Source organism: Haliotis rubra, unplaced genomic scaffold (assembly GCF_003918875.1).
Source record: "Haliotis rubra isolate DU_JTF1 unplaced genomic scaffold, ASM391887v1 Scf51, whole genome shotgun sequence".
Taxonomy (NCBI): Eukaryota; Metazoa; Mollusca; class Gastropoda; order Lepetellida; family Haliotidae; genus Haliotis; species Haliotis rubra.
Genome location: NW_025767202.1, coordinates 1,206,252 through 1,233,842, shown reverse-complemented (window position 1 = coordinate 1,233,842; position 27,591 = coordinate 1,206,252). Strand labels below are relative to the sequence as shown.

Genomic DNA, 27,591 nt, shown 5'->3' with positions numbered 1-27,591 from the left:
CTTCCGGTAGACAGAAAATGGCGGCCAGAGAATTTACTTTGGCTTCCGTGAAGGATTTTATGATTAATAATGGTGGTAGAGTGAAAAATCATCAGCTGGTAACCCACTTTAAAGCATTTCTCAACGATCAATCGCACAAAGGTAACTGCTTTTAAAAAACAAAAAACAACATAAAGTATGTTTCAACACAACATCAATCCTGACCAGTGAAAATCTTGTTGTTTTTACGAAGATCATCCCTCCACGAACATAATTAATCATTTTGGACCTAGATACTTCATACGTCGTTCATCGTCACTGCAATATTGAGGTGCACTTTGCCGCACTTTGTTATTCGAGCTCTGTCTGATATTACGTTACACTGTTATCGCTTGTATTACGAATAGTGTTATGACTGTTCAGTTGCACTTTTCACTGTCATATTTAGTAATTTAGATTTATTTCATCATGTTCATGGTGCAGGGTTTTACCTCGACTCACATATATGAGATCCCGGGGACCATTAATTATTAGTTATAAGGGTCTTTGTGGGCAAAAACGAGGGTCCTGTGATGGTGATGTAACAGTTTACAGAACTGTACCTTTTTGATAATTTCTTGAGAGCCTGGAATGATTCATTGATCGTGTTGACTGATGTATGAAATGATGCATATAACTGCTCAGAAAGAAAGAACCAAACACTGTATAAAGTCATAAATGTGTTGTGGGTACAAGGAATTTTATTGTTCGTCTGTCTGGACGCAATGAATTTTTTCTGTGTCCATTCTCTACATTTGTGCATACTGGATGCACATTACATAAAATCCTGGGGTGTGAGGAATAACAACAGATCGAGTTACTATTAATGTCAGTTGAAAATATCACAAACAGCTTATGGCTATAGTGCTAGGGCTATAGCGCTCCTGCTGTAATAAGCTAGCCTTTAGTATCAAACATCCCTTTAACATTGTTTACAATCCTTAGGGAGCTGACATGTGTTTACTAGTATACAGTCGAACCCTGTTTACTGGGACCCCGTATATCCAGAAACCCTGCCTTCCGGACGATTTTTGGGTGAAACAAAACTTACCTTCAGTAATTGTACTTGCTTAGCCGGGACCCAACGCATCTGGACCCCGACGGAGAATTTTCAAACCATTCCTATAGATTTCCATTAATAAGTGATCCGGACGGAAATATCTGTGCGCATGTGTATGTGTTATGTATTTTTTACCGTAAGACTAAGTGTATTCATTGTTAATCTCTCGGCAGCCATTTGATATGAATTGATTAATTACCCATCAAAACTCTAGGGATGTGTGTCACTTCAGTTGTTAATTAGGATTTGACAGGTGTGAGAACATCTCATCAGTAACGAAAACACATGTTAATTAGGATTAACTACATTGTAATTGTACTGTATATAGCGTCTCATCACATTTCTGTACAGGTATATTGCCAGCATAATGGCAAGTTTTTCTTGTTTGATCCAGTTAACCTGACGCCTCGCTATCTGGACGATTTCCGAGTGTAACCAAAATGTCCGGATAAACAGGCTTTGACTCATTGAGTCCTTTCAGTTAGGGTCAGACACATATCAGAACTATTTCAGTGTAAACCTTAAAACATGGACCGTCTCCGTGGTGTAGTGGTTAGAGCGCCCGGCCGGAGAGCGGAAAGGGCGCGTGTTCGATCCCCGACCCGTAATACCAAAAGACGTTAAAATGTGGTACTTGTTGATCCCTGCCTGGTGCTCGGCATTAATGGGTACAACAAGGCCTGGTCGTCTCGGAGTCAGTATAATGTGTCTGAGTGGGGTATTCATGCTTCACTGCGGCATGGTATCTCAGTGGGCTAGCACTATAAAACCAGTTTATGCCTGGGCTAGTACAAGCAGCCGCACATACACATGCATGCATGTCGTCATATGAGCGAAATATTCTCAAGCACAACGTTATACCCAATTTCACCTCACCTCACCTTAAAACATGGAAACAAATGGAACATTCTGTAACATGCAGGACGAGACCATTCTTGAATATTCAGGCTGCACAAGAATCTTCCAGACCAGCCTCATGTCCCAATGTGATGTACCGTAAGCTATGTATATCATACTTATAATGAACCGGACGGATAAAAGAACTTTCTTGGACCTGGCCACTTGCTGTATATTTCAGTTATCATGGTTATAACGAGTTAAATTAGTTAGACCCTTTATGTCAGTTATAACCCTATGTTACAGTATTAACCAGCACACCACTGCCCTTAACTGAATTTCAACAGAAACAATATAAAACAGTTACAACACTTTGACATTGACGAACACTGTCCCATAACAAGATGCTAAAGGTAGTGTTTGAGTTTGGTCTTGAGTATTTATGCAGAATATATTTAATTATCAATAATATACTTTTGTTCAGTGTGCATCCCTGTTCTACAAACTGTTCACTGCTGATCCTGGTGAGCTATTCTCTCTTCATTGATGCTTCACATGTTTAGCAATGATTAAAACAGCTGAACTTATCATAATCTTATGTTGAAAATTATTATTGAGAAAATATATACTGAAGTTAGCAGCATTATCAAGATGTTGATCTTGTACAGCTTGTGACTTTAAGATAATGATATATGTCTGTTTCATGTATGAAGGAGCAAGAAGATAAGTTAGTGCTTTAATGGGAAGATAATTCATGTGATTCCAGGATGTATTTATTAGCGGTGACTATTGAGGGGGAAACAAATATTGCGATAACGATAAAGTAAAGATTATATGAAATAAAATAAAGCTGAAGTAGGTTTAGTCTCTTTAAATAACTGACAAAAACATTGAAACCCAGATGATGTTTGTTTAAGAGGTAACAGGGGGGGATAGCTCTAAATCAAAGTGAACCAGTCTTGTATTTCCTGTATTTTTTGCTGCGCTTTTATCAACGGAAGTTACATACTGAAACTATTGATAGTCACACATACTATTGATGCATCGATAGTTTTTTGTTTCTACCATCGATTAATTTCTATCAGAGACTCAACAATTGCAATCCATCGATAGTTCAATGCATCGTTACAGCCCTAGTATTTATCCATCATATTTACAGTGTTAATGCATGTTGATTGGTGTTATATACACTGCCCCATAACAACATGTGTTTGTTTGTTTCAGCTCACAACAGGGAGAAGTTTAAGGACTATGTCAATGAGCTGGCAACAATAAAAGTTGAAGATGTAAGTACATATTTACTGTTTATTCCATTACATGTTCATGGTATATGCTGTGTTTTAAATGAAGAAGGTCCTGGGTTACTTGAGGTTTGCTTTTATACTGTTTGAATCTGGGGACCCTGAAATGTCAAACCTTCAACACATTTGACTCTCACATTTCTTGAACTGCAATGTACTTTTTACTTCCTTTTTTTTACTTGATTGACTGCAGTAATTTGCAGCGTTTATGATCTTTACTTCTATGTCCAAATCTGATCAAGCACATGGTGTATGCATGTAATTTCTGACATACAGGAATTCCCGTACAACAACAGGTTATGTAAGAGGTAGATTGCTATAGGGACAAGATGAATGTTTATTCAGACAGAAATGTAGCCTGATTTTCATTTTCACTTGAAGAAGGAGTAAGGATATACTTTCGAAACATTGTGTTCCTCATAATAAAGAAGTTGACATCCATAAAACTCTCTTCCTTATGTGTATCACTTCTAAATGCCATTCAAAGACCAGAAATATAGCAGCCGGGTAAGACTGTCTGTACTTGGTGGTGTTTCTTCTGTGGGTCCTGTATCAGGTATATCATTTCCCTAATCAAGTATTTATAACAAGTGTCAACATCAAATTAGCGTATCGTATTCATTAGTAGTGCTGGTCCACTGGTCTGAGTCAAACATGTTTTCTGAAAAACAATTAGAATTATATCAGTTTGGTCATTTAGTGATTTTGGACCAATATTTGTCAGTGTTGCAAAGGACTAGCACTTATACTTGCCCAGTTGCATCTCTGCTAGACACAATTGTCCTCACCAAAAGGACTTTAAAGGGTACCACTTAATTGTGTACCAGTAACTAGTGTTACGGTTAATAAATTGCTGTGACAAAAGGTTTAAGAGTCCCCTTTGAACCAGCAAACTAGAACACAGACAAGTCTAAAATGTTCAATAATATATTGAGCAAGCTACAATGAATGACAATACAGATATCTAGTACAATGCAATTGAATCACAAATCTAAAATATTGGGTCACAAATATAAGATATCAACTCACCAGAGTCTTGACATTTACAGTGTGAGCAGATATTCTGATTGAAGGTTGTTTACAATGACAACAGTTGACTACAGATGAGCAGCACAGTCTTGAATGTTGATCAGACGATGATGATGGCAGAAAGATGTATACAAATCCAGTCATGTAATAAAGTCCGTCGCACAAAGCAACAACCAGCCTTTACATAGCTATCACACAGTTCTCGAGCATTCTACCAAAGCTAGGCTGTATCATTATCCACTCAGAACTTTCACGAAATCCGTCGAACAAACGACATGATGAAAGCTGTAAATAAGATTGCCAAGGGAGGCAACTCTGAAGCTCTATCAAAAAGGCGTACCGCTAAAAATAGTATTGCCATTATACATATATGATGCGAGATGCAAGCCAAAACCCACACTCAAAACATAAAGCATTGTGGCCCATAATAATTATCACTTAATCAATGTTATTACAAATCATAAAAATACACACTCTCATAACACTAGAATGAAAACTCAGCCTCGAAGGTAACCACTGGTACACTCTGATTAAATAGATACTTACAGAGTTGATCTTTAGCTGATTTCAAAGGGGTACCAATTTGTATTTCTTTGTTTTATTCCCCTTGGATAAATCTCTGGCATTTTGAACTCTTTAAGTCTGGATTTCAAGTTTTGGACCAGAAACATACAAGTTCTCATTTTGACATTGCTCATACAGGTTTTTGAATGAAAAAAAGTAAGATCTCCGCTCCTCCTTACCATTCTGAAGCATGGAGGAACACACAGCATGATATGGATGGCCCAGCACAACAATAGACAGCATGTGTCATTGTGTTACTATAATACTGTTGTTGATACAGGGGGAGAAAGTTCTCGTCCTCAAGAAGAAGTTCCGGCCAGAAGCAGGGCCAGTAGCTGCCGTCAAGTCTGTGGGTGAAGTCCAGCGGGCACAGTCAGAGCCCCCCAGCAAGCCTCCGCCCTATCCCCCAGGACAGGATGAGGCTGATGGGGTGTCCATATCTAAGGGGAGGAGTGAAGGGAGCCTGGATTCCCAGATGAAGGGTTCCATCCATTCGGCAGACAGCATCAGCATCAGCAGCCTGGCCATGTCTACAACATCCATTGCCTCCACGGTCAGTCGTCTACCATAGTCATGTATGCAGGGGCAGATATCTTTACATTATAGTAAAATACATCCTGGAAAGCTCCACTCACTAATGTTGACTGAATCAAACTTATTTTGGGATGTTAAGCCATGATACTAGCTTCATCATGAACAACTAATCAAAAGTACTTTCTCTATAGATTTAGCAAATTGTATTCATTACGTCCGTTATGTACTATTGGGTGATGTGGGTAGCCATGGGGTTAAAGCGTATGCTCTTCATGCTGAAGACCTGGCTTCGATTCCCTGTGTGGTTACATTGTGTGATGCTTTATATTGCTTGAAGTTGATATTGGAATATGGCTAAAAGTTTGGCATAAAACCATACTCACACACTAAAGCTATGAGTAAACAGCATGGTTTTCATTGAATGTTTTCAGGAATCTCAAGGTTCCGGCAAGTCCTCCCAGGCGTCCACTGAGGAAGACCAGAACATGTCTGTGTTGAGTGTCAAGGAGGGGCCAAGCATCTGAACCGCATGCAGTCTGAGAGTGACCTCTTGGTCAACCAGCCTTCCAAGAAGAAAGAATCAAAATCTGTAAGACCTTGACCATGTGATTAGATGGCAAGCCCTCATTTATGAGGGTTAGATATTGTATATGTTGACTACACCTTCTGGAAGGACTATGATGTTCAAGCTGTATCTATTAGTATTCACATCTTGTTGAGTCAAGGAAATGTCTTTGTAGAAGTGTCAGATGATGGAAGTCCGTTGTTATTGTTGGAAAAATACTGAGATTGTTCGGTATTTTGGTGACAGTGTATATTTACATCTGTCTTTAGACATCTGATAATTTGTGTCAAACATTATGAGTGAGGTGCATGCTGGTGTTCAGTGATGAACTGATCTGTGTGGATTCGGGGATAGAGTCGGTCCCCAGCAACTTACGCAGGTTGACCAATGATTCAGGTGGTCAGTCTTAGTGACTTGGCTGATAGTGTGGCATTGGAACTTCACAAAATTTGCCACAGGATTGTCTGGTCAAGACCTATTTTCAGTTGTTGTCACGTAGCTGTAATGTCCCACAGTGTACAGTGTGTCATTAAACAAACAAATAAACAATTAAATAAACAAATAAACAATCAAACAAACAGCTCTGAACTTACTGTGTGTATTATCTTCAGGGAAGCCGTGGATCTGGAGGAGATGATGACGACTCCCAGTCTGGCACATCATTTGTCACGGTGAGTAGCTCACACACACCTTGGTGGTAATTGGGAGCTGGAACTGTAGTTCTGCAGTATGTGCTCCACTCCCTCCCTCTGTCATTGTGTACTTCCTCCTTTTTCAGCTGGAACCCGAAGAGAGAGAGTGGATGTTGACATGCTGCCACTCAGAGTACCACGACATGAACCGACTCCTCAGCAAGAACCCCCAACTGGCCAAACTCAAGGTTGGTGCGAGTGCCACTTTCTCTGTAACCATGGCAACAGAGGAATGTCATCGTTTTACCTTCTGACCAAATAACTGTAAAATGTACAAATTGACAAATTCTGATGTCTGTGAGAAATGTTTTAATGGGTTTTCCTGATAGCAGGAACAATTATTTATATCACTGATATCATCAAGATCCCGTCATCATCATTATTTGAGCATCCACACTCCAGCTGCCATCCATTAACCTTCTCACCACCTAACCAGATTTACTAGCTACAGGTCCCGAGCTTACAATCTCTCACCATTACATACCAGTTGCATATCAACATTAGAAATTACCCCAACTCTCTGACAGCAGCTACCTTTGGTATTGAGAGTTATCTCCCTTTGAATATAAGTACCGGTACTAGTATTTTCCCTAACGCTATGTCATCTTTAATGTTTCTATGTCATTTCTTCATTTATGTTTCAGAATTTCACAAATGTGAGTACAAACCACATCGCTTGTGAACATGAACAAAACTGAAACCAAATTACTACCATGGATAAGAGAAACAAAACAGCACTTGACTCTTGCCAATACCAACTTGTCATGTTAAATGTATGCAAAGGGCTACAAGAATTGCTATGTGTTATCAGTATTCAGGCTTGTATATATTTTGGTTAATGTTATCCCAGTAATTGGTAATGTGTTCATCTGATTTGAGCTGCATGATTCATGGTTTTGAACTTTTCACAAGGCATAATGGTAACTGATAGTAATGTCTACTCACTGTTTTCATCACTGCTTTTCTAATGTTTGAAATGTGTGAGATATGAATGTTGATGCAACTATATCAATGTTTTCTTCCTTCCACATATACTCTCAACCTCTCCAGGGTGTAAGTATTCACTCTCTCACTTTAATTTGATCCGTGAAGATTCAGGTTAGAATAGATCTTCAGTAACCCGTGCTTGTCGGAAGTGGCGACTAACGGAATCGGGTGGTCAGCCTCGCTGACTTGGTTGACACATGTTATCATATCCCAATTACGCAGATTAGATACTCATGATGTTGATCACTGGATCATCTGGTCCAGACTCAGTTATTTACAGACCGCCACCATACAGCTGAAATACTGCTGAGTGTGGCATTGAACAACAAACCAGCCAACTCAACTGAATCTATGTAGAGAAAGTTAAAGAGAACTGATTCATGACAGCTGTCTAAATGTGTTAACATGTTCGGCCATATGTGATAAAATATTTTTCTCAGTAAAATGTATAACGTTTTCAATGATAGTAATGTATAATAAACAGAGAACGACTGCTTGTAGATGTATGTCTGTTGTATGTAGAGGTCTAATGTGTTGTTTTGATTGTTTCACCTGCCGCGGCATCTCCTGGATCCTCAGTATGTAAGTAGCAAGTAAAATGTACATCTCGTCTAATTCACATAGAGACTACAGATAATGAGACCGCCTCCGTGGTGTAGTGGTTAGAGCGTCCGCCCAGAGAGCGGAAGGTCGCGGGTTCGATCCCCGACCGCGTCATACCAAGAGACGCTAAAATATGGTACTTGTTGGTTCCTGCCTGACGCTCGGCTTTAATGGGTACAACAAGGACTGGTCGGCTCGGAGTCAGTATAATGTGTCTGAGTGGGGTATTCATGCTTCACTGCGGCATGGTATCTCAGTGGGCTAGCACTATAAAACCAGCTTAAGTCTGGGCTAGTACAAGCAGCTGCACATACATACACACGCATGCACGTCGTCATATGAGCGAAATATTCTCAAGCACGACGTAAAACCCAATTTCAACTCACCTCACAGATAATGTTCTTGGTTGGAATTGATCTTCAGTAACCCATGCTTGTAAGAGGCAACTAACAAGATCAGGTGGTCAGGCTCGCTGACTTGGTTGACACACCGTATCCCAATTGTGTTGATCGATGCTCATGCTGTTGATCACTGGATTGTCTGGTCCAGACTCGATTATTTACAGACCGCCACCATATAGCTGGAATATTGCTGAGTGCGGCCTAAAACTAAACTCACTCACTCACTCACAGATAAGGTAATAGGTTACAAGGTTTTTTCTCTGTGGGATTTGTGGGTTGTCAGTAACCTGTTAGTCATAAGTGACAACCTGATTTAGTGGCTCTGTATCTTGGGTGATATCGTTACGTGAACTCATCTTATCTGCCTACAGACAGCTCTGCATTGGGCTTGTAAACATGGGAAGGCAGATGTCGTCAAGCTCGTGGCATCAAAGCCTGGGGTCAGCATCAACTCCAGGACGGTAAGCCTCTCTTTTTGTTTGGTATGTCATAGGGTCAGTATAAATTCATGACGTTTGGTTTGTTCGACCCATGAATGAGTGTGCCAGAATTTTTTTTGTAAAAAACTGTCACAAAATAACACATTTGTGTACTTGCTAAATAGGTACATAGGTGAAATCCACTGTCGAAAACAGCTGATACGTAATGTAACTCCACTTATATGTTTTTGTACCAAATTTTTGCATTTTTTCTATTGATATTTTTTGTGATTTTTCAAAACATTGTGTACTACATCTAACTTTCTGCAACTGTAATTAAAACTGTGATAGATGATTGATTAACAAGATTTGTGTATGCCTTGCACCGTGTGTGAAAGGGAGACATGTTCTGCTCAAAAGAAGTGAAGTTACACCAGATTCTTTCATATTACCGCAGTTAATCTGTCTTGCCATGACAGTAATAAAAAGATTCTGGTGTTATTTCATTTCTTTTGAATAGTATATTTTGCCGCAAGGACAAGTAACCCTCATCCAGGAAGTTAGATAACAGTGGGTAGTCAGGCATGACTTTATTACACTACCGTGATTACCATGGTTACTGTTGCTTAGTTCAGAATGTCCAGTTCCACAAAGCCATTCTGAGGCCAATGATTGTGTGGTAGCTACCCTTCTTTACCCTGGACTTATAGTGGCGGTAGCGTAGTCTGTCATACAGACACTGAAGCAAATATATCAAACAAAGCGGAAGTCTAGAATATGTGGCAAGTCTAGATTTCCGCAGCTTGAAAAAAGTCTCAAGGCTCCTTTTCATTATTATTATTTTTTTTTACTGTGAACTTTTTTTCTGTAAAATATGTTCATTTCAGAGACTAGTTGTTAGTCTAGCGGTAGTGCCACTTATTTAGCCTTGGGTACCAGGATGTTGAACTTGGGCTGTCATCCCAATATTCATGTATCGATAGGATTTTAATGGAGATACTGTATGAAACCTATTTATGAATATTGATACTAAATTAATAATTCATGACAGTTATAAAAATAGATCCTAATAAATCTGATGATACAAGTGGATTAAACCAGAAACTGTGCATAAAGCTATTACTTCTTGTTATGCATGATGTAAGTGGATGAAACTTAACTATCTTCTGTATAATATGGGGTTGTGGAAGTTGTGCATGGAGGAAAGCCGCTATGTTGAAGTTAATGCAAGAATTTCTTTTCTTTGCTGATGCTGCCTGCCTCTGTTTGAATCTACAGCACGTAAGTAGGAAGTTTGACTGACATTTCATTTAACAAACATTGTTAAACAGATTCATCCCTATCAGCATTCTTATTTACAAACGTTTGTAACTTGTAACATGATTTGTAGACCATGTAGACAGTAAATCAAATCTCATAGTTCTGATCTTGATGGATTTTGATAAATACATTCTAGTAATCATGATAATTGATGGCTGATTCAGTAATTTCACTGAGTAATTTCATTATGTGAAAATTGTCCAATTCATGGATATGTCTTTCTCTCTTTTCCATACTGGATCATCTAGGGGGTAAGTACAGACAATGTTACTCAACAAAATGTCCCCAGTTGGGTCATATAGCAGCATGTTTTTCGAGAAACTTTTGTAGCCGTGTACAAGTTTGATAACCATACTGTCAAAGGTATCATTTAAATTTGAGACCAGTTCAAGGAATTTACGTCATTTTGCAGGATAAGTATATGAAATAGACATAATACTCTGATTATGGAATTATTCAGTTGGTCTCCCTAGTCTTGTTAGTCTCTGATGGAAATATCATGACATCTTTAAGGTCATGGCAGTATTTGGTTGACAGAACATGTCCCCAGTACCTGAATCTTTTTGGATGGCCTACTACAGAATATGAAACAGCCGATTACAGCTCAGGGGTGGAAATAATTCATTGCCCGACGCCCCAGTCCAGTGTTTTTTTCTGTCGGGCAAGCAAATTTGTATATCACACTGTACCAGTGTCCAGTTTACTTTCCAATATTAATTATGTTGTTTATTTAAAAAATCAACAAGAAAATCGGCCAATATAGAGGAAAAATTATCAGGGCAAGTGATTTTACATGTGCCACTGTACCGGAGTTCACGAACAATTTTAAAGTTATTTCCACCCCTGCCGCTGATTATCAACTAATGTATATGCTCATAAAAATGTAGATATGTTATATCCTGTGTTGTTAAGTCAAAGAAAGACAATGCTTTATTCCTTCATGGTGTAGTGGATAGAGTGTTTGCCCACTGAGTGGGGGGTTGGTGGTTTGATCCCTGGCCACATCACACCAAATCATGACACTTGTTGTTTCCCTGCCTGGTGCTTAGCATGGGATAACACAGGAAGTAGTTGGTTCAGAGTTGGTACACAGTGTCTGAGTAGAGTATCCATGTTAGGTCTGCAATGATTCGGTTTGATTCATCAAGAATCGAAACTGACACCTTAGTTTCAATTTTCGATAACTGTTATCACTATTTCAATTCAATTTTGAATACCTATTTAAATTATTTCCACACAAACAGAATGTAAATTTGACTCCAGCTCAAGCAGTTTCGAGCGCTGAAATAAGGCGAAACGTGATTGATTGACGCCAGGATAATAATCTAATAAGAATTGTTAGAAGATATCGCCAAGTTGACAATGGATTTCAGGCTAAAAAAGCCGACTCTGAGAGTTAAATGAAATCTGATGTTTTTACTTGTATGAAGAATCTAATGGAAATTGATTGAATCAAGGGTCCAATATCGAAAGTCGAATCAAGGTCTGGGTGAATTGTTGCGGCCCTAATTAATGTTAGATTGTCATGGTGTCTTAGTGTGCTGTAAACCAGCTTCAGTCTGGACTAGTACCAGCAACCATTCCCACTCACACACATCAGTACAATCTTGAAGGTGATGTTAGACCCTCCTTCTCCTGGCATCCTGTGGGACCTGAGTACCATGTGCTGTGTTTTGTTGTCTGCAGGGCTACACACCTCTCCACATGGCAGCCATACATGGCCATGAAGACATCATATCTCTTCTTGTGCAGACATATCGTAAGTGCAAATAAAATATCTGTGTGTCTGTCTGTCTGTCTGTCTGCATCTCTGGGTACTATCTATAATGTAAGCCCATGAATTTTCTTTTTAATCCCACATATCCCTATAAAGGTTCAGTTACAGTAATTCTAAAGGTTTGTTACCTCCCTCCCTCCATCCCTCCCTCACTCACCCATTCACCCACAGATAGGGGAAGGGAGGGAAGAAAGAATTATATGAGCTTTAAAGTATCTATATCTGTTCTAGATTTTCTGTGAAACAGAAACAGATAGTGAGTATTTATTACTTGGACCATGCTCAAATTATTGTTAAGTCCCACATATTCAGTGTGTCGCATCTTGTTCCAGGAGCTGATGCCAATGTGAGAGACTTCAGTGGCAAGAAAGCTAAGCAGTACCTGAAGAACTCAGCCTCTACCAAAGCACAACGTAAGCGAATATCCTCGTATTCAGGACCCTATGATTCACAAACAATAACAATCAGTCTCCCAACTCTCCCCCAGGGCAGTCAATCACGGCGTTCCATACTGCATCTGTCCCTCAGTGATATGCCCAACCAATCCTCAGCTTAGATCAGCAGGATTCAACTCTCCAGTAACCATGGTACCAAAGGACACATTTCTAGAAAACAAGGTGTCATGGTTACATTGCCTTTATGATGAAAGCTGAGGATAATATTTAGGCTCACTAAGATGTAGATAATAACTGTCTTTTACATACACTACTCAAAAGAACAATGCTTGTTTCGTGCATTTTACTACGGTATATTTATCGTGCCATGACCCATTTCTTTCAAATTACCAAAGTTGATCTGTCATATTTTGATCTGATACTGGTTTATAATATGTCATGCACATGTTCTTAAGCTACTTTTGAGTGGTATATGATAACAATGAAACTATGTTTATCAGATTTGACAATCGGTTGCTACCAAATCCATATCATTTGCAATCATACTTTTGAAAGTAATATCCATGGATATTTAATGATCAATGATTATGTACCAGGTTTATGTTTGACATCGTCATGATAATAAATTAGCAGTAAGTTTGTTTCTGACTCCTTACACTAAGTTCCAGTGGCAGTTCCTGGTCGAAAAAAAGACAAATAACTTGAGACCATCAGGTGTATGTTTAGTTAGAGAATATTGGACATATTATCTCATCTCACACACGTAAAATTTGAGGACAAAAGCCCATTGAAACATATCACTATGAATGTGATAAAATAATAGAATTGTACATTGTTACATACTCACATAACTGTTAATGGCATAGAGGTTAATGTAGTAAACAAATCGAAGCAGCCTTTGGTTGGATGACTGTGAAGAAACTGTCCAATACATAGCACTCTACCAATATGGGAGGAATCTATGAAATTATAACAAGGAAGTGTCCATATCATGATAAGCCAAATCATTGTACCAAACATACTTACTTATGATATTTATTATTGACATTACATGTGATAACTTACATCGAACAAGAATGTCTGAGAATGTTTATAAACATTATGTCCACATTCCTGTCGTAACAAGGAGATTACATGTAGTACATCATGCAACAGATGTTTGAGGAACATTTCATATCGACAGTGGAATCTGCAGATTTCATCAGTAATCCCATATCATGATCTGATGTGTGCTTTATTTAGCTGGATGAAGCATGTTCCAAAATTGATTGATAACATTAGCTGATATTTTTCTAAAATATGTTGGACTGTATACATAATGTCCTTGCATATCAACATTTATATTTTTGTAATTTCAATAAACACTGATGTATCACTATGACATATAGTGTTATGTACAAGGCATTCACAATCCCAGAAGCCCCATCATCAGCTCTACATTCAGTTGAGTGGGGCACTCCTGTCTGTTTACATGGGATGCTCCAATCTATATGCATTGTTGTTACTCTCCAGTGGAGTGGGGTCTCCTCTTTGGATGCTGGATTTATTCCTCTCTCGTTGTGTGGGTTATTCCTCTCTGACTGGGAGGGTCATGCTCTGGTTGTATGGTTGTATGGTGTGGTTGAGAGGGGTGTCTTTAGTTTGAAGTTTTTTGGACAGGCAGACCACTTCACTTAGATTTTCAGAATTTTGTCTTAATTAGAGGTCATATTTGCCACAAGACAGAAAATGTCAGTAAACGTTTCCCAAATAAGAACAATGTAATTCCTAATTCATGTGACTATTGTTTCAACTGAAGCAATCAGTAATGCACTCAGTACATCAATAGTAATGTAATCAGACTGGTAATGTCTAAGTCACTTGTATTTCTTTTCCAAACAGGACGCTTATTGTGCCTTGCAGATGACTACATATCTATGTTTTTCCATTACATTATTTTTATAAATATCCATGTTCTCTACTGAATGCAGAGCTGATGTGGGTTTTTCCCCCGGCAATTGCATGTAAGGGGAGACAACTCTGTGTGCCATGCCAGGTGTACATATTGCTTATCAGTTCTAAAGCTATTAGTATAGTGTGTATATCTTTCTGCATTTCATATGCCTCATGAGTATGGTTTATAAAATGATGAATGTGTTTTCTCAGAAACTCTCTACTGAATGAACTGTACATATATTTATTCATTCCACATGCTTGGGATCAAGTTTTATGTTAGCATTAAAAGCTTGGAATGTAATGAGATTTTCGTTATAATTTGGAAGTCATGAATCTGAGGTTACTAAGGGTTTCTTTGCTGTGATATTTCTGTTTTTTCAGATATGTTTTGTGTAGGTTGTAGTATATTATGGGATTGTTTTGCAGGTATTCTGCTTTGCATTTTACATTTTACAGATTTGTTGGTTGTTGAATGAAATGCTATTTAAGTAATGTGTTGAGTATGAAAGATTCCTGTTTCCAAGTGAGTGGCTCCCATTGTGATGGATAGAGGTATAGGCAGAATATACTAGAATAACTTTTAACAGCAAACTGTCATGGTTGAAAACAGCATTCATATATAACTTTTGCATCTTAAATCAGACGAGAAAACAATCCCTTTCAGTTTGGAAATAAAAGCTTGAGAGGAAGATCTAGATATTAATAGGTCTTTATATGGGAGTCATTGGGACACAATCTTTTTGTCCATATTGTGCACTGTCCTAGTAAGATTGACTTAAGTTGTGATAGGTGTGAACAGTTATTATAAGTTATCAAAACCTGATGAGGCTCTAGAAGTTAAAATTGTTCCATCACTGATGGCCTGCATTTTAACTTGAAGAATCAGTCAACATTTTTCAGTGCTTTGACAACTTGGCCATAGCTTCCCAAAGTTAGTGCCCATCTAAGCTTGGAATGCAGTGCTAATCATGTCCTCAAGTGGGATGTAAAACATATTTAAATAACTACCGGTATAACAATCTTACTTGTAACACAATCATAGTAATATTTTTTATAAGCTGGTTCAAATAGATTTCAAACTGTTAGCTCAAGATGTGATTCATTGCCATGAACACTAAACTGTACATCTGAAAATCACTAGTGTTGTATCCTATATTAAACAAAGTATCAGTCATGAGTTAGGCAGTCCCAGCCTATCTGATGAAGACAGCCCACCTAGTTTAAGGCCAACATTTGATCTGAATGAGGTTATGTGTACGCTATAGATCCGTGTATGTGCTTTTGATATGTATGTGGTTGATCTGTATGTAGTGGTGATCTGTATGTCTGTTACAACAGTATGACAATGATGATATACCAAGGTTTCATCTTCAGCGTGTTCAGGCACCGGCGAGTTACGTATAGTATACTTGTAAGTTTCCTCTCATACAAGACAATGTCAGCATGGTCGTGACATTGGCATGGTGCCGTTCTGGACCTCTGCCACACTTACTGAGGATTACAGTGCCACACGGACCTCTCTCTGTATCTGTCCAGTAACATGTGTAGTGGACTCTCTAAACAAGCAGTGCTGGCAACAAGCTTCCTGGTCATATTTATAGGAACCTATCTGTGATAACACTAAGTTCCAAAGAACATACTATATTATATATGTCAATAGACTCAGTACCCTCTAGTAGTTTTACATGTTAAATCAGAAGTGGATATATATAATGTCAATCTTTGCATGTACAATGCCATTTAGAAATTGGTCAAATGTAACATGTCATAGATGTTGACTGAGAAAGTGTATTCCCATTCATATATCTTCTATTGCTTTTTATTTGCTTGATGTTGAAAAGAATATTTGGATCACCATTCATTAATGAGTTTCAAATTGTCAAATTCAGCAAATCTTCTATACTTATTAAATTTGATTTGGCTAGCCGTAGGTAATTCTCATTCTTGGGGGTCAATTTTTCACAATGAGACTTACTATCAATTTCTTTTGAATGAAAGTAATGAATACAAGACCATTTCAAAGATGGTTGCTACAACTACAGTCTGGAATCTTTGTTAAAATCCTTTTGTCAGAATGCTTGAATCTGGGGGGGAGGAGCAGCGATGACTGTGCTTAATTACTGGGTTGCTAGGTGTTTGTTCTTTGGTGGGCCCTTGTTATCAGTACTATGTTTAGAGAGAGTTTCACTGAGATCTGCTTGCCCATCAGCTTACCTATGTAATAATCCAACATGAATCATGTTTCTCGTGCTATGCAGCATTCTTTATTTCCTCATGCATAGACTGTTCTCCACCCAGTCTTGTGTTGCTTACATTCATTCATAATATCTATTACTTGTATCATTTTTTGCACTTGACAGAATAAAGAATCTCCAATCTGTGTTAATCCTTCATTTTCGTCTTGCAGGAGTTGTAGTTTTGAAAACGGTTTCAGTGAGTTTATGTAACAGATTCTATTTTAACATTGGCCTTCAGGGGTGGAAATAACCCATTGCCCGACGTCCGAGTCCAGTGTTTTTTTCTGTCGGGCAAGCAAATTTGTATATCACGCTGTACCGGTGTCCAATTGACATTCCAATCTTAATAATGTTGTTTATTTACAAAATCAACACAAAAACGGCCCGTATAGTGGAAAAATTATCAGGGCAAGTGATTTTACATGTGCCACTGTACCGGAGTGCACTAGCAATGTTAAAGTTATTTCCACCCCTGGCCTTTACCATTAGCAACAGAATGTCATCTGTTTATTAGAGATAATGACATGAACTAGTTGCTATGGTAACACATCTTTACAACATATTGGATAGATATTGGTAGACATGGAGGGATCTAGTTATCTCCAGCTGGTATATGTTCATCTCAAGTTTAGTCCACCTGCAGTCTTACATGCTTACATGTATCTTGTGTTCTTGGGCCTCATTTATCTCCAAGATTGGCCCTGAACTTGGAGATAATGGAGTGTACGCTATGTAGGCCCAGACTCACGCTCAAGTTGTACACATGTGATATAGGGAACTTTGATTACGTCCAACACATAGAATTCTTACCAGTAATGTTGAGGCTTTCTTATCATTGTAACCATGGTAACATAATCTTTAATTGTAAAACTAGACCATTAAAAGTCAATATTTTGGGAATTAAATTCCAAAGTTTTTCAGGAGCAGCTAATTTTCTCAGTGGTTTTGACACACAGTTGTTGTTAGGAGAGTTTTAATATTTAATGCACATTTGACTGGACATTTTTCTTATCTCTATGAAATGTTTTTAAAAACTCAAAAGAACAGTTCGGAAAATATTGTTGTCAATGTCCCAGAAAATGAATCAATCTGAAACCTTGTTAGCCCTCTCAGTTCCGTCCATGTATCAGTAACCTTTGGACTGGTTAACCAGGGGAACAGAAGATCCCGGGAGACAAGATGGAACGTGGTTGTGATGTACATGTATGGGGATGTGCCACTTCCTCTTTATCAATTTTGACAGTTCCCATGGCTTGTCAGAATCTCGCAATTTTGTTATGACATGGAATCATCCTGCCAGCCCTCGGCGTGGTCCTGCTGCTGGTAGTGTCAGGATAGCATCAGAAGCTGTGACGTGCACTGCCAAGATGGAATAGATAAATGGAGATTACTCTGCTAGAACTTCATAATAATATTTGTAACATATTGCTCTTTTTACATAATTCTATATCCTGACTGTTTTCATTCTCTCAAATGATCTCATATGTTTTGTCTATTTACTATACTTTTAGAAAATCAATATATTCAGGTAGTTTTATTACAAAGTAAGTCAGCAGACCCGTTCATGAATGTTATCTTTTAATGTTAAAAAATTGATATTGTTCGGTCATATTCATCATGAAGCAAGTCAGCAGAACCATGTTAATTTGGCCCCCGGTAACAAAGCTCTATTGGTGGCGGTAAGGTTAGTTACCGGTAGTACATGATATACTGCATATTGTTTCTGTTCTACATCCAACAGCTGCCCATGCAACTTTTACATACCTTTTCATTGAAGGTACTACTCCGTTCTTCAACTCTGATTCCACTGTCCTCACTTTGTCAGGCAATATAATCTCTGACGCCATCAGATATCTCCCTAATTCAGCACCCAGCTCTCAGTTCCCAGAGTCTGTGATCTACCAGGTTTCTCGCTGTACAGTGGACCTCAAGGTTTCACTTGTATTTTCAAAATAGTCAGGTTTAAATGGATGAAGTGGACATAACGTTTTCAGAATTGTATCTCCAGATTTAAAATTCTTATGCTTACTTTTACCCTATTCGTCTTAATCTGGTCTTTCTATGATTTAAGTCACCCTGATTTCAGACAATTGACCATTGATGGCTGACCATCCCTCTGTAATGTCATCTCCTTAAGTAATAAGTAACATGTGTGGATTTTTTCGGTAAATGTTGAATTAACAAATTTTACTTAGATTTTTTTCATTCATTTATTTGCATATACAGTCCTGTTTGTGATAAGATGTGCCTCGTCACAAAAGGCTGACAGAGATTATGTTGATGTGGCACTGTGAGCGTTATACCTGACTTCATCTCACAGTATTCTACCTGTCCCCAGTTTATTTCTCTCTGTTGATTCCAACCTCACCGATTAACCAATGTGAGAAATGCTATAATTTTAATTCTTGAAAGAGTTGTTATTTCAGAAAGACAAGCATCCAAAATATTTTTGTAAGATTTTGAATTTAAATTTAACTCTTTTTATAAGTGATTATTTCACATTTGTTATTATAAATGTTATTTGGTATGGCTATCGTAGAGGGCTAGTTTCCATTCAGCTTGCAGAGTTATTTTGCACACTATATGATAAACATCTTTGTAGGAATAACTGAATCACTATCTATTTGTTTTTCATGTGTAAGTCTATGCTTTAAATGCTAAACAGGCTAATCATAACAAATATCAAGTTTGAGATTCAAACCAGTTGTTTAAAGTGTTAGTAAGCAATAATTAAAAGTTGAAGTTTGAATATTTTCTACGTTTTACAGAGTTTATTAAACATTAACAGATCTATATTACCAGATATTGGTCTCAGGTTCTTCATAGTATGTGTGTTTTGTTGTATTACATGACCTTTGCTTGTATACTAATTATACAGCTACAGCATTGCTGTGTTATAAGTACCGTTATATCCTAGTACTGTAATGTGCCAGGTGTGGTGATTAACATTGCCAGGGCATCAAACATTGTGTGTGAGAGTAATGATGGAAGCTCTCAGTTATGTATTTTTCTTGAAAAAGACCCTTTCAGCAGAGTGAAATATTACGTTTGATGTGATGGTAAGTTGATGAAACTTATTTCCCACTTTGACATGTAATGGGACATGTGCATGAAATCCCCAGCCAGGTGTATTGAGTTCACCATGCTTGTATCTTCTGTTGTGGTGAAATAGATTGACATGTACATCACACTGACAGCTGTCCCTTGGGTTATAACAACACGGGTACATAGTTGATTGAAGGGGGCACCTGTCACACAAGTCTGTGTACTAAACTTCTTAAGATGCATCATTTATACTCTCATCATCATCATCATCATCAACATAACCTCATTACCATGCACTGCTGCAACTAATCCTGACTGACATTTGAATGAGAACAGCCTGCATTGGTATATTAGGCATGAAATGATTGTAACAGAATGAGAAAATAATATTATCAATATTAATAACCAATGAACCTCAACTATTGTCGATCATGTTTGTCATATTTTAGGGCATTTGTTACTAAATTGAGTGAAAACAAAAAATGTTTTCCTATCATGAAACTCTGCTATAACTTTGTGTATTCAATAACATAACATGTTGTTATTCAGTATTCAGAACATTTGAATGTTGTCTTTGAGTTTTATGTCACTATTAGCAATATTCTATGCCTCAAGTAATTAAGTTATACTATACACATTGTACCCATGTGGAGATTCGAACCCAGACCTTCAATATAAAGTCAGTGTGTGGTGTTATCAGATTAAAGAGAGACAGTAAGCTGTGTTAGTGAAAGCTGCAGTGCTTATGGTTGCTTCCTCGTGGAGAGAAGGGAAGGGCTGCTTGTGCATCATGGTATCGAGGATCACATATTTCATACTTTGTGTCACGGATTACAGATTTCTTGTCTGATAGTTTCATGCAGATGACCTTGACCAAAGAATGACATTTGAGCCGGTTTTGAGCAGGAAGTGATTTGTTCATGTCCTTTATAACCCATCACAGTAGAATCACAACACACGGTACTGGTCCACACAGACACTGACGAACCACATCTAGATACACCTGACAAGCACGGCTCAGTGTGCACACAAATAGTTGGGCATGTAAATGTTCTTAATGTGTTATTATTTTTGCCACTTACAGAAGAACACAAATTCTATATTTTTCATTTTTACATGAAGCATGTAAACTCAAATTCCCCTCTTATTTGTTTCTTTGTATTGATGTGTGAGTTATTACAACACTTTGATTTCACTTTGGACCCATGATTTGAGTTGATAAACAGTAGGTGATGGTAAAGATGGTGATCTCCACCACGATGTTCAGTTTGCCATGTTTTACGGACCTGCCTTGCATGTCTCTATGAACATGCATGTCACCACCTGAGTTGGTTTCCCTGGTGTAGGGACGTGTGATTATTTCAACTAGTGTTGTGGATTGTTATATTGTAAATGTGACAATGATATTGTTGTCTAGTGTTGTCATGATGTTGTTTAATCACTACCATTTCAAGATAATTATCAAAAAATTTACAATATTTAAATTTCATTTGTCAATAATCATAAGTGTGATCATGTTACTTGTGTGATAGCAGTTTAATAATTTATCAATCATAATGTATTTATTTAGCACATTGAGACACAGTCTTTTTATGTTCTTTTTCAGAAATTGTTTTCATATTCCAGAGATTATTTCTTTTCCTTTCATTTTTAAAGTGATCTTTTTTCAATTTACAGAATTACTTCTAAGCCGAACACTACATTCCAATCTGGGTATGTAACTTGTAGCATAGTCTGTAGCTGATTTTACCAAGGCCACATAACTGCTTTCAGTGTTAATATATATGCTGTTAAATGAAAGTTATATGAGGCAGACTGCTTTGTAACCAGAGTACTGAATACCTTGTGTCGTCCCACGCACAGAGCCCTGCCAACTTCACGTGTACTCCAAGGCACATCTGCACAAAGATGCCTTAGTATTAAGACTAACACAAGTCTGTATGAAGGTACGGGAGTTGTGATGTCTTACTGCTGAGATCACTTTGTGCTGGTTGCATATCTTAAAGCATATCCTTGTGCTTGTTCTGTTTATGTTAACATTGACTAGTCCTATTTGTAGTGTTTCTGTTGCTTTTTCTACTTATTGTAGATTTATTCACTACATATCCACACAAAGGACAGCTTTACTTGAAGGTGTTTTATATAAGCTATGCGCAGGTGTAAAGGATCTATATAGTATATTGCAATAACAGTTTGTATACTGCTCGAAACAAGTTAAAGAACATCTAGAAATTGAAGGTTGTAGTACCCTCATACACAGATACTTCTGGTTGTATACAAAATAACTGGTGTTCCTTGTCTACTTTTGAGTAGTATATCAGTAATGAAACTTAAAACAGTTATAGCCTTTGAATGTCACAAAACATCTGCCAATTTGATGTTTCTCAATATTATTTTTGCTGGGTAAGTACATCCATTCCAATTTTTTAATCTCTGATGTTGAACATTTTTAAAAGAATTATAAATCTGAAAAAGCCAAAGTGACAACCGGTGCTAGTTGGTTGATGAAACCTGAAATGCATGTACTTTTTGTTTGGCCTCATGTCTGATCATGTCTTGTAGACCTGTAGAATACTGCTTTTGTATGTGTTTATTTAATCAACCAGTCATTTGTTTCTCTTGCTTATATACAAAACCGTGCTATCATTTTTCATCTGCCAAGTTAATACAGGTTTAGATACATCCTTCACTACACTTCTATATGTTCTGTTAGCCTTTAACCGTACTGTTGGAAACTGAGCAAAATCTGAAGGCCTCATCATAACCGTAATATTAAAAGTTAAAGTTTTAGAGGTCGCTAGATTCAAATATGACTTGAGAAGACCCTGAGGATACTCTTAATTTGATAGATCAAGTGTCAGTTGTATAAACACAAGCCCAGGAGCATGTCGATCAACTCCGGCATTGTAACACATCCATTAGCAATGACAGACAATAGGTGAAGCTGAGCTGTAAGTAAACAGGCATCGATCCAGGGCATCCCATGTTGTATGTCTATCTGACGCTGTGTCAACACCGGAGGATGGTGTTGAGGGAAGGGGTATTGTGTCTATTGCTGAAATCAACATGTGTCAATTTCCTGTATTGATGAAGTAAACAACACAGATTAGGTTGTGCTTGAATTATCTGTTCTGTATGAGAGAGTCATCTGTGTATGTACTCAGGCTCGTCGTGGTCATCTAGTGTGTTAACTCCGCTAGGACACGCCGGTGAGAGCTCAGTTCAAATACATCCCAAAATTATAAATTCCTTCATATCATTTGTGAAACAGTTTGTTTAAAAAAGTAAGACTACATTAAATATGATATTACATCTTATTACTTCAATGAGTTGATGCCTTGAAACAATATCAAAAAGTTAATCCAATTATGTCTCTATTTAAGTCAATATTTTTGTATTCATAACTCTGAAACAGAATCTGTTAATAAATAGCCAAAAGATCAAGGTTATGTCATACCCAGCTGATCACCCAGCTAGGATAAAGGAAACCAAATGAGAAACTGCATATAGTGTGTCCGCAGTGAGGTAAGTAGACGCACAAGGCACAGGCATTTATCAAGATAGTTCAGGGTGGTGAATGAACATATGCATTATTTCCTTCTCAGGTTCAGGACGTTCTCTGGACGATTCGTTCATGAGGACGATGTCATTCAGGAAGAGTCACCGTACCAGAGCTATCTCGTCCCTTCTACAAGCTACTTCCAGCATCGTCCGCACGCAGACGTTTCGGTCCAGCTGGGATGGGTCGTCCGAAAACCTGAGAGGGGAGGAGAAGTCCACGCCCGATTCCACCCCACCCAGCAGCACAACCTCCTCCCCATCCTCGTCCAGGAAGGGATCGGTATGTTCGCAGCTACATCTTCAATTACCAGCTGTATTCTAGTAAACTCTCAGGCGACAGCAGTGTTGTCTTGAATCTTGACTCTGTTCTTGAAGTAGCTCAACACTGGGTATTTTTCCACAGTTTGATTTATCCCCCATTTGCTTCTAGTTCTCCAAACAGGATCGTGACATGATGCCTCCCCCCTCAGCACCAACTCGCAGGAAAAAGATGCCAGCGTCTGGTAGTGGAGATAATTTGTCCATGGAGAGGTGAGTTGTTGAAGACGCTGCAACTCCAGAAGCAGTCATGGATGCTGTGGAAACTGTTGTTGTCACAGTTGTCCTTGAAGCAGAAACATCCAAACAATGTTTGTGTTTACATGTCACATTGTTTGACGAAGTGAAATAGAGTTGTTCTATTTAATTCCATTTACGTTTGTTGAAAATGCACTCTGTGGAATTATTGCTGTGCTTGCGTATTGTCACAGGCTATAGAAAACAGAGGTGAATCTCTTCCTGTATCGTACACCACCCTTGATATGGAGAATGTTTGGTTTCCAACAGGTCCTAGCTTAACCTTATTGTACAACTGGCATAAACCAAGTGCTCCATGCTAAATTCATAATTTTAGATATTTTGTCATTTGAAAACAAACTCATCCTGATGCAAAAGGGTCTGAAGGTCATTGATGTGTACAGTCACCCTTTTGAACTCTACGTCACCAAAGATATCAGGTATGTTCACCCAGCAGAAAATGGGTACCCGGTTGGATAAAGTCATGTGACTATAACCTTCTAGCGCCTAACCGGCAGCTTGGGTTATCCAGGGTAATAAGAATAAGATTCTGATTAAGCGCCGTGAGCAATCACTTGGTGTTTGGAAATGTGCGCTATAGAAGATGACTTATTATTATTATTTATTTAGTGTGAGTTACCTCACATAGGTGATCTGTTCCATGGTAGTGAAGTGGAAGAACAACACTGCATAGATGTTATGCCTGTTGTTTATGTCGGCTGTTTATAAAACTGTTGCACGTAACAGGTATCTGTCTCCTGCTGTCTGGATAATGCCACCACCGCTCTACTGAAAATAATGGTCTTTCAAAGAAAGCAAACAAAATTGATTTTCTAAGTCTGACACCCCCAGGTGGGCAGAAATAGGAAATACCTGTTTATGTTTGAAATGCCTTCAAGTAGGATTGTCTCTCCAAAGTTTATTGTTGACTTGAGCACCCAGTGGATGCAACCGGATGGAGGAAGACCCAGGGCAAGTGCCATCCTTCATGTAGACAAGGAGATGCAGATTCCGGAACTTGAATAAGTGCTGGGGTAGCCCTGTGGTCGAAGTGTTCGTTCCCCATGTTTACTGCTGTACAGCAACATTTTGTGTGCAAAACAATAATGTTGCTAACAGTAGCATAAAACTAGACTCCCTCACACTCATTCTTTAGCTTAAATTCATGTAAGGGCGGTGGGGTAGCCTAGTGGTTAAAGCGTTGGCTCGTCCGGGTTCGAATCCCCACATGGGTAAAATGTGTGAAGCCCATTTCTGGTGTCCCCCGCCGTGATGTTGCTGGAATATTGCTAAAAGCGGCGTAAAACCAAACTCAATCAGTCAGTCAATTCATGTAATTTTCCCTGATTCTTGCAGTCCCTCCGAGAAAAGTCTTGGGTCAAGGTCAGAGTCTGACCCTTCACTGACGACACATTCTGCCAAGACGACTTTCATCTAGATGCAATACAAGAAGTACCAAGCAACTGCAATATCCAACATAGACTTGTATCAGTATGTTTTGCCTGCTGGTTTGTAGGGCTATACTTTGTCTACCAGTTTTTACTGCAACACATTGCAAGACTGATCTTATATGTAATATACTGATGTAATATACTGCCAGTGACATACTCGTATGGGTTCTTATCTTTCATCCTGCCCTTCATGTTTTTGACCAGATTAGCACCATAAAGCTGCCTGTGATTTCCATATTTGACAGACTATGTGGACATTTGTTAGGCTTAACCACCAGAGGTAGCACAGTGATATAGGAGAAATAGGAGTGGCATAGGAGAAATATTATTCATCTGAGATTAGCTGAATGAGGAAGATTTTTATTCATGGTATTTCATTAATACAGCCTGGTGAACCTCACCAGTGGAACATGCTTACTGATGAGAACTTGAGAGTGGTTTGTACCGAAGACAAAGTAACTTATATAGATGGAATAAAGCCTAGTAGTATATACTTAGCTCAATTCAGTGCAAACCTTAGGAATATTAAGTTGTGTTAAGATAAAATGGAAATAAAGTTAATAGCTGTAAGTAACATACATGTAAGGAAATACATGGATTGAGTTTAGTCACATAACATTGCACTCAGCTACTGCGGAATGTTTACATATTGTATGGATGAAATAATAAGTTTGCTTTACTTTATTATGAGATTGTGAGGTTCTTTTTGTAGTCATTGAACCTTTTGTTTGTTAGACAATTTACTGTACATATATGGAAAAGTTACTTGTATATATATATATATACATATGTAAATCATATACAAATGCGTTCAATAGATCAGCTTTGCTGTAGCATATTGATGACTATTTATAACGGGGTTCTCCATGATTACATATTTATGTGTAATAATCCTATTATTATGTTTTGGTAATTGTTTACATTTGATAATCACTATATAACAGTTATGGTATGTTATGTAGAATATATTGTGGCATGTTAACCTGAATACTGCTGAAACTTGCTGATACTTTTTACAGTGTTTAGACAGGTCTTGGCATTATTTGGATCTCAGAGTAGCTTGATTAATTTGTCTAAATCAAATGTGTTTTATGGTAAAACTACATTTTTCCATTGCAAAGAAATCTGTGATTCAAGTAATTCAAAAATTGTCTGTATAAAATAAAGCTTATTTTGAGCAGTGACATAGTTTTGTGATTATTAGTTGTTTAATAGATTTACAAAAACTAAGACCTGTGAAGATCTGGAGTAGAATTGGTCTTAAGTAACCCATGCTTGTTGTAAGAGGCGACTAACGGGATCGGGTGGCAAGATTCCCTGACTAAGTTGACACGTGTCAACGCATCCCAATTGCGAAGAGAGATCTTCATGCTGTTGATCACTGGATTGTCTGGTCTAGACTCGATTATTTACAGACCACCGCCATATAGCTGGAATATTGCTGAGTGCAACCAACAACCAACAACAAAAACTAAGGTCTTCTGGTGTTATTTGTGGGTAGCCCAGTCATCAGAGGAAGTGTGCTGTGTAGAGTTGCTTCCTTTGGGCAGGACAGACACCTGTGATTTGGGGTTCAAACACCTGATGTCCTGATTTTGTTCTTGGTTTGTCAGCACACCTATACATTGTGTGGGGTCCACCAATATGTCGGGGTCGGAGACCTACATCACATCCGATTGCCACACACATGCTGACTGGTCATGAGATAGCTGCGATACTGTATACTCGACTCACTCACTCACTCACTGACAAACTCACTCATTCGCTCATGTTGATTATGAGCAAGATAACTAAGAGAGCAGGTACAACATCTACTGGGTATGGCTAACAGAGCCCTGTGTTTGTTGTGTAATACCTTTGCTAACCTGCTGGTGTCGACTCCCATCATTTAACTGAGAATGACAGTGGAGCAATCACCAGTTGACGCCACCAATATCCGTGATAGAAGTCGTTGGTTCAGTTTGTGACTTTTTTTAGTGGAAATTCAGTGTAGAACATTATTCAGCAACCAAGCAACGGATTAACAACAAACATAAACTGCTATAACCTTGTAAACGAGATTGAGGTATTTTGTCAGGTCTTAGGTAGAACGACCGTCGTGTTCTGGAAGAGGAATCACTGATATACATCTTCGTTGTTCCCTTTGATACTCATACATATTCAAAGCTCATATTGAGTTTTCATTATGTGTCAGATCGCTATATGTAATTATACTTGAACCTGTCCAGGCCAGGGTAGTGTTTCGGACTACTGCACGGTAATGTCTGTTTACTGGGATTACATATTTGTTCAGATAAAAAGAATC

At 38.2% G+C, this 27,591-nt stretch overlaps 1 protein-coding gene across 1 annotated transcript; it reads left to right on the top strand.

Moving 5' to 3' along the window:
• On the top strand, nt 1-26,467 carry LOC124292186 (ankyrin repeat domain-containing protein SOWAHC-like). Its single transcript, XM_046729238.1, has 18 exons — nt 1-141; nt 3,140-3,201; nt 5,090-5,362; nt 5,775-5,843; nt 6,520-6,579; nt 6,687-6,788; nt 7,245-7,256; nt 7,651-7,653; nt 8,167-8,169; nt 8,963-9,052; nt 10,289-10,291; nt 10,579-10,581; nt 12,017-12,089; nt 12,440-12,520; nt 21,397-21,432; nt 23,325-23,560; nt 23,711-23,811; nt 25,192-26,467. Exons 1-18 carry the CDS (start codon nt 18-20, stop codon nt 25,271-25,273), a joined length of 1,413 nt encoding a protein of 470 aa, XP_046585194.1. The 5' UTR covers nt 1-17; the 3' UTR covers nt 25,274-26,467.
• The last annotated feature ends 1,124 nt before the right edge of the window (nt 26,468-27,591 follow it).

What these genes read in the sequence shown, in the direction of transcription:
- LOC124292186 (XM_046729238.1), top strand. Translation starts at nt 18, where the DNA reads ATGGCGGCCAGAGAATTTACTTTGGCTTCCGTGAAGGATTTTATGATT. An exon ending in CTGGCACATCATTTGTCACG is followed by an intron (nt 6,580 to 6,686) that starts GTGAGTAGCTCA and finishes CTCCTTTTTCAG; the next exon opens with CTGGAACCCGAAGAGAGAGA. An exon ending in AACACTACATTCCAATCTGG is followed by an intron (nt 21,433 to 23,324) that starts GTATGTAACTTG and finishes TTTCCTTCTCAG; the next exon opens with GTTCAGGACGTTCTCTGGAC.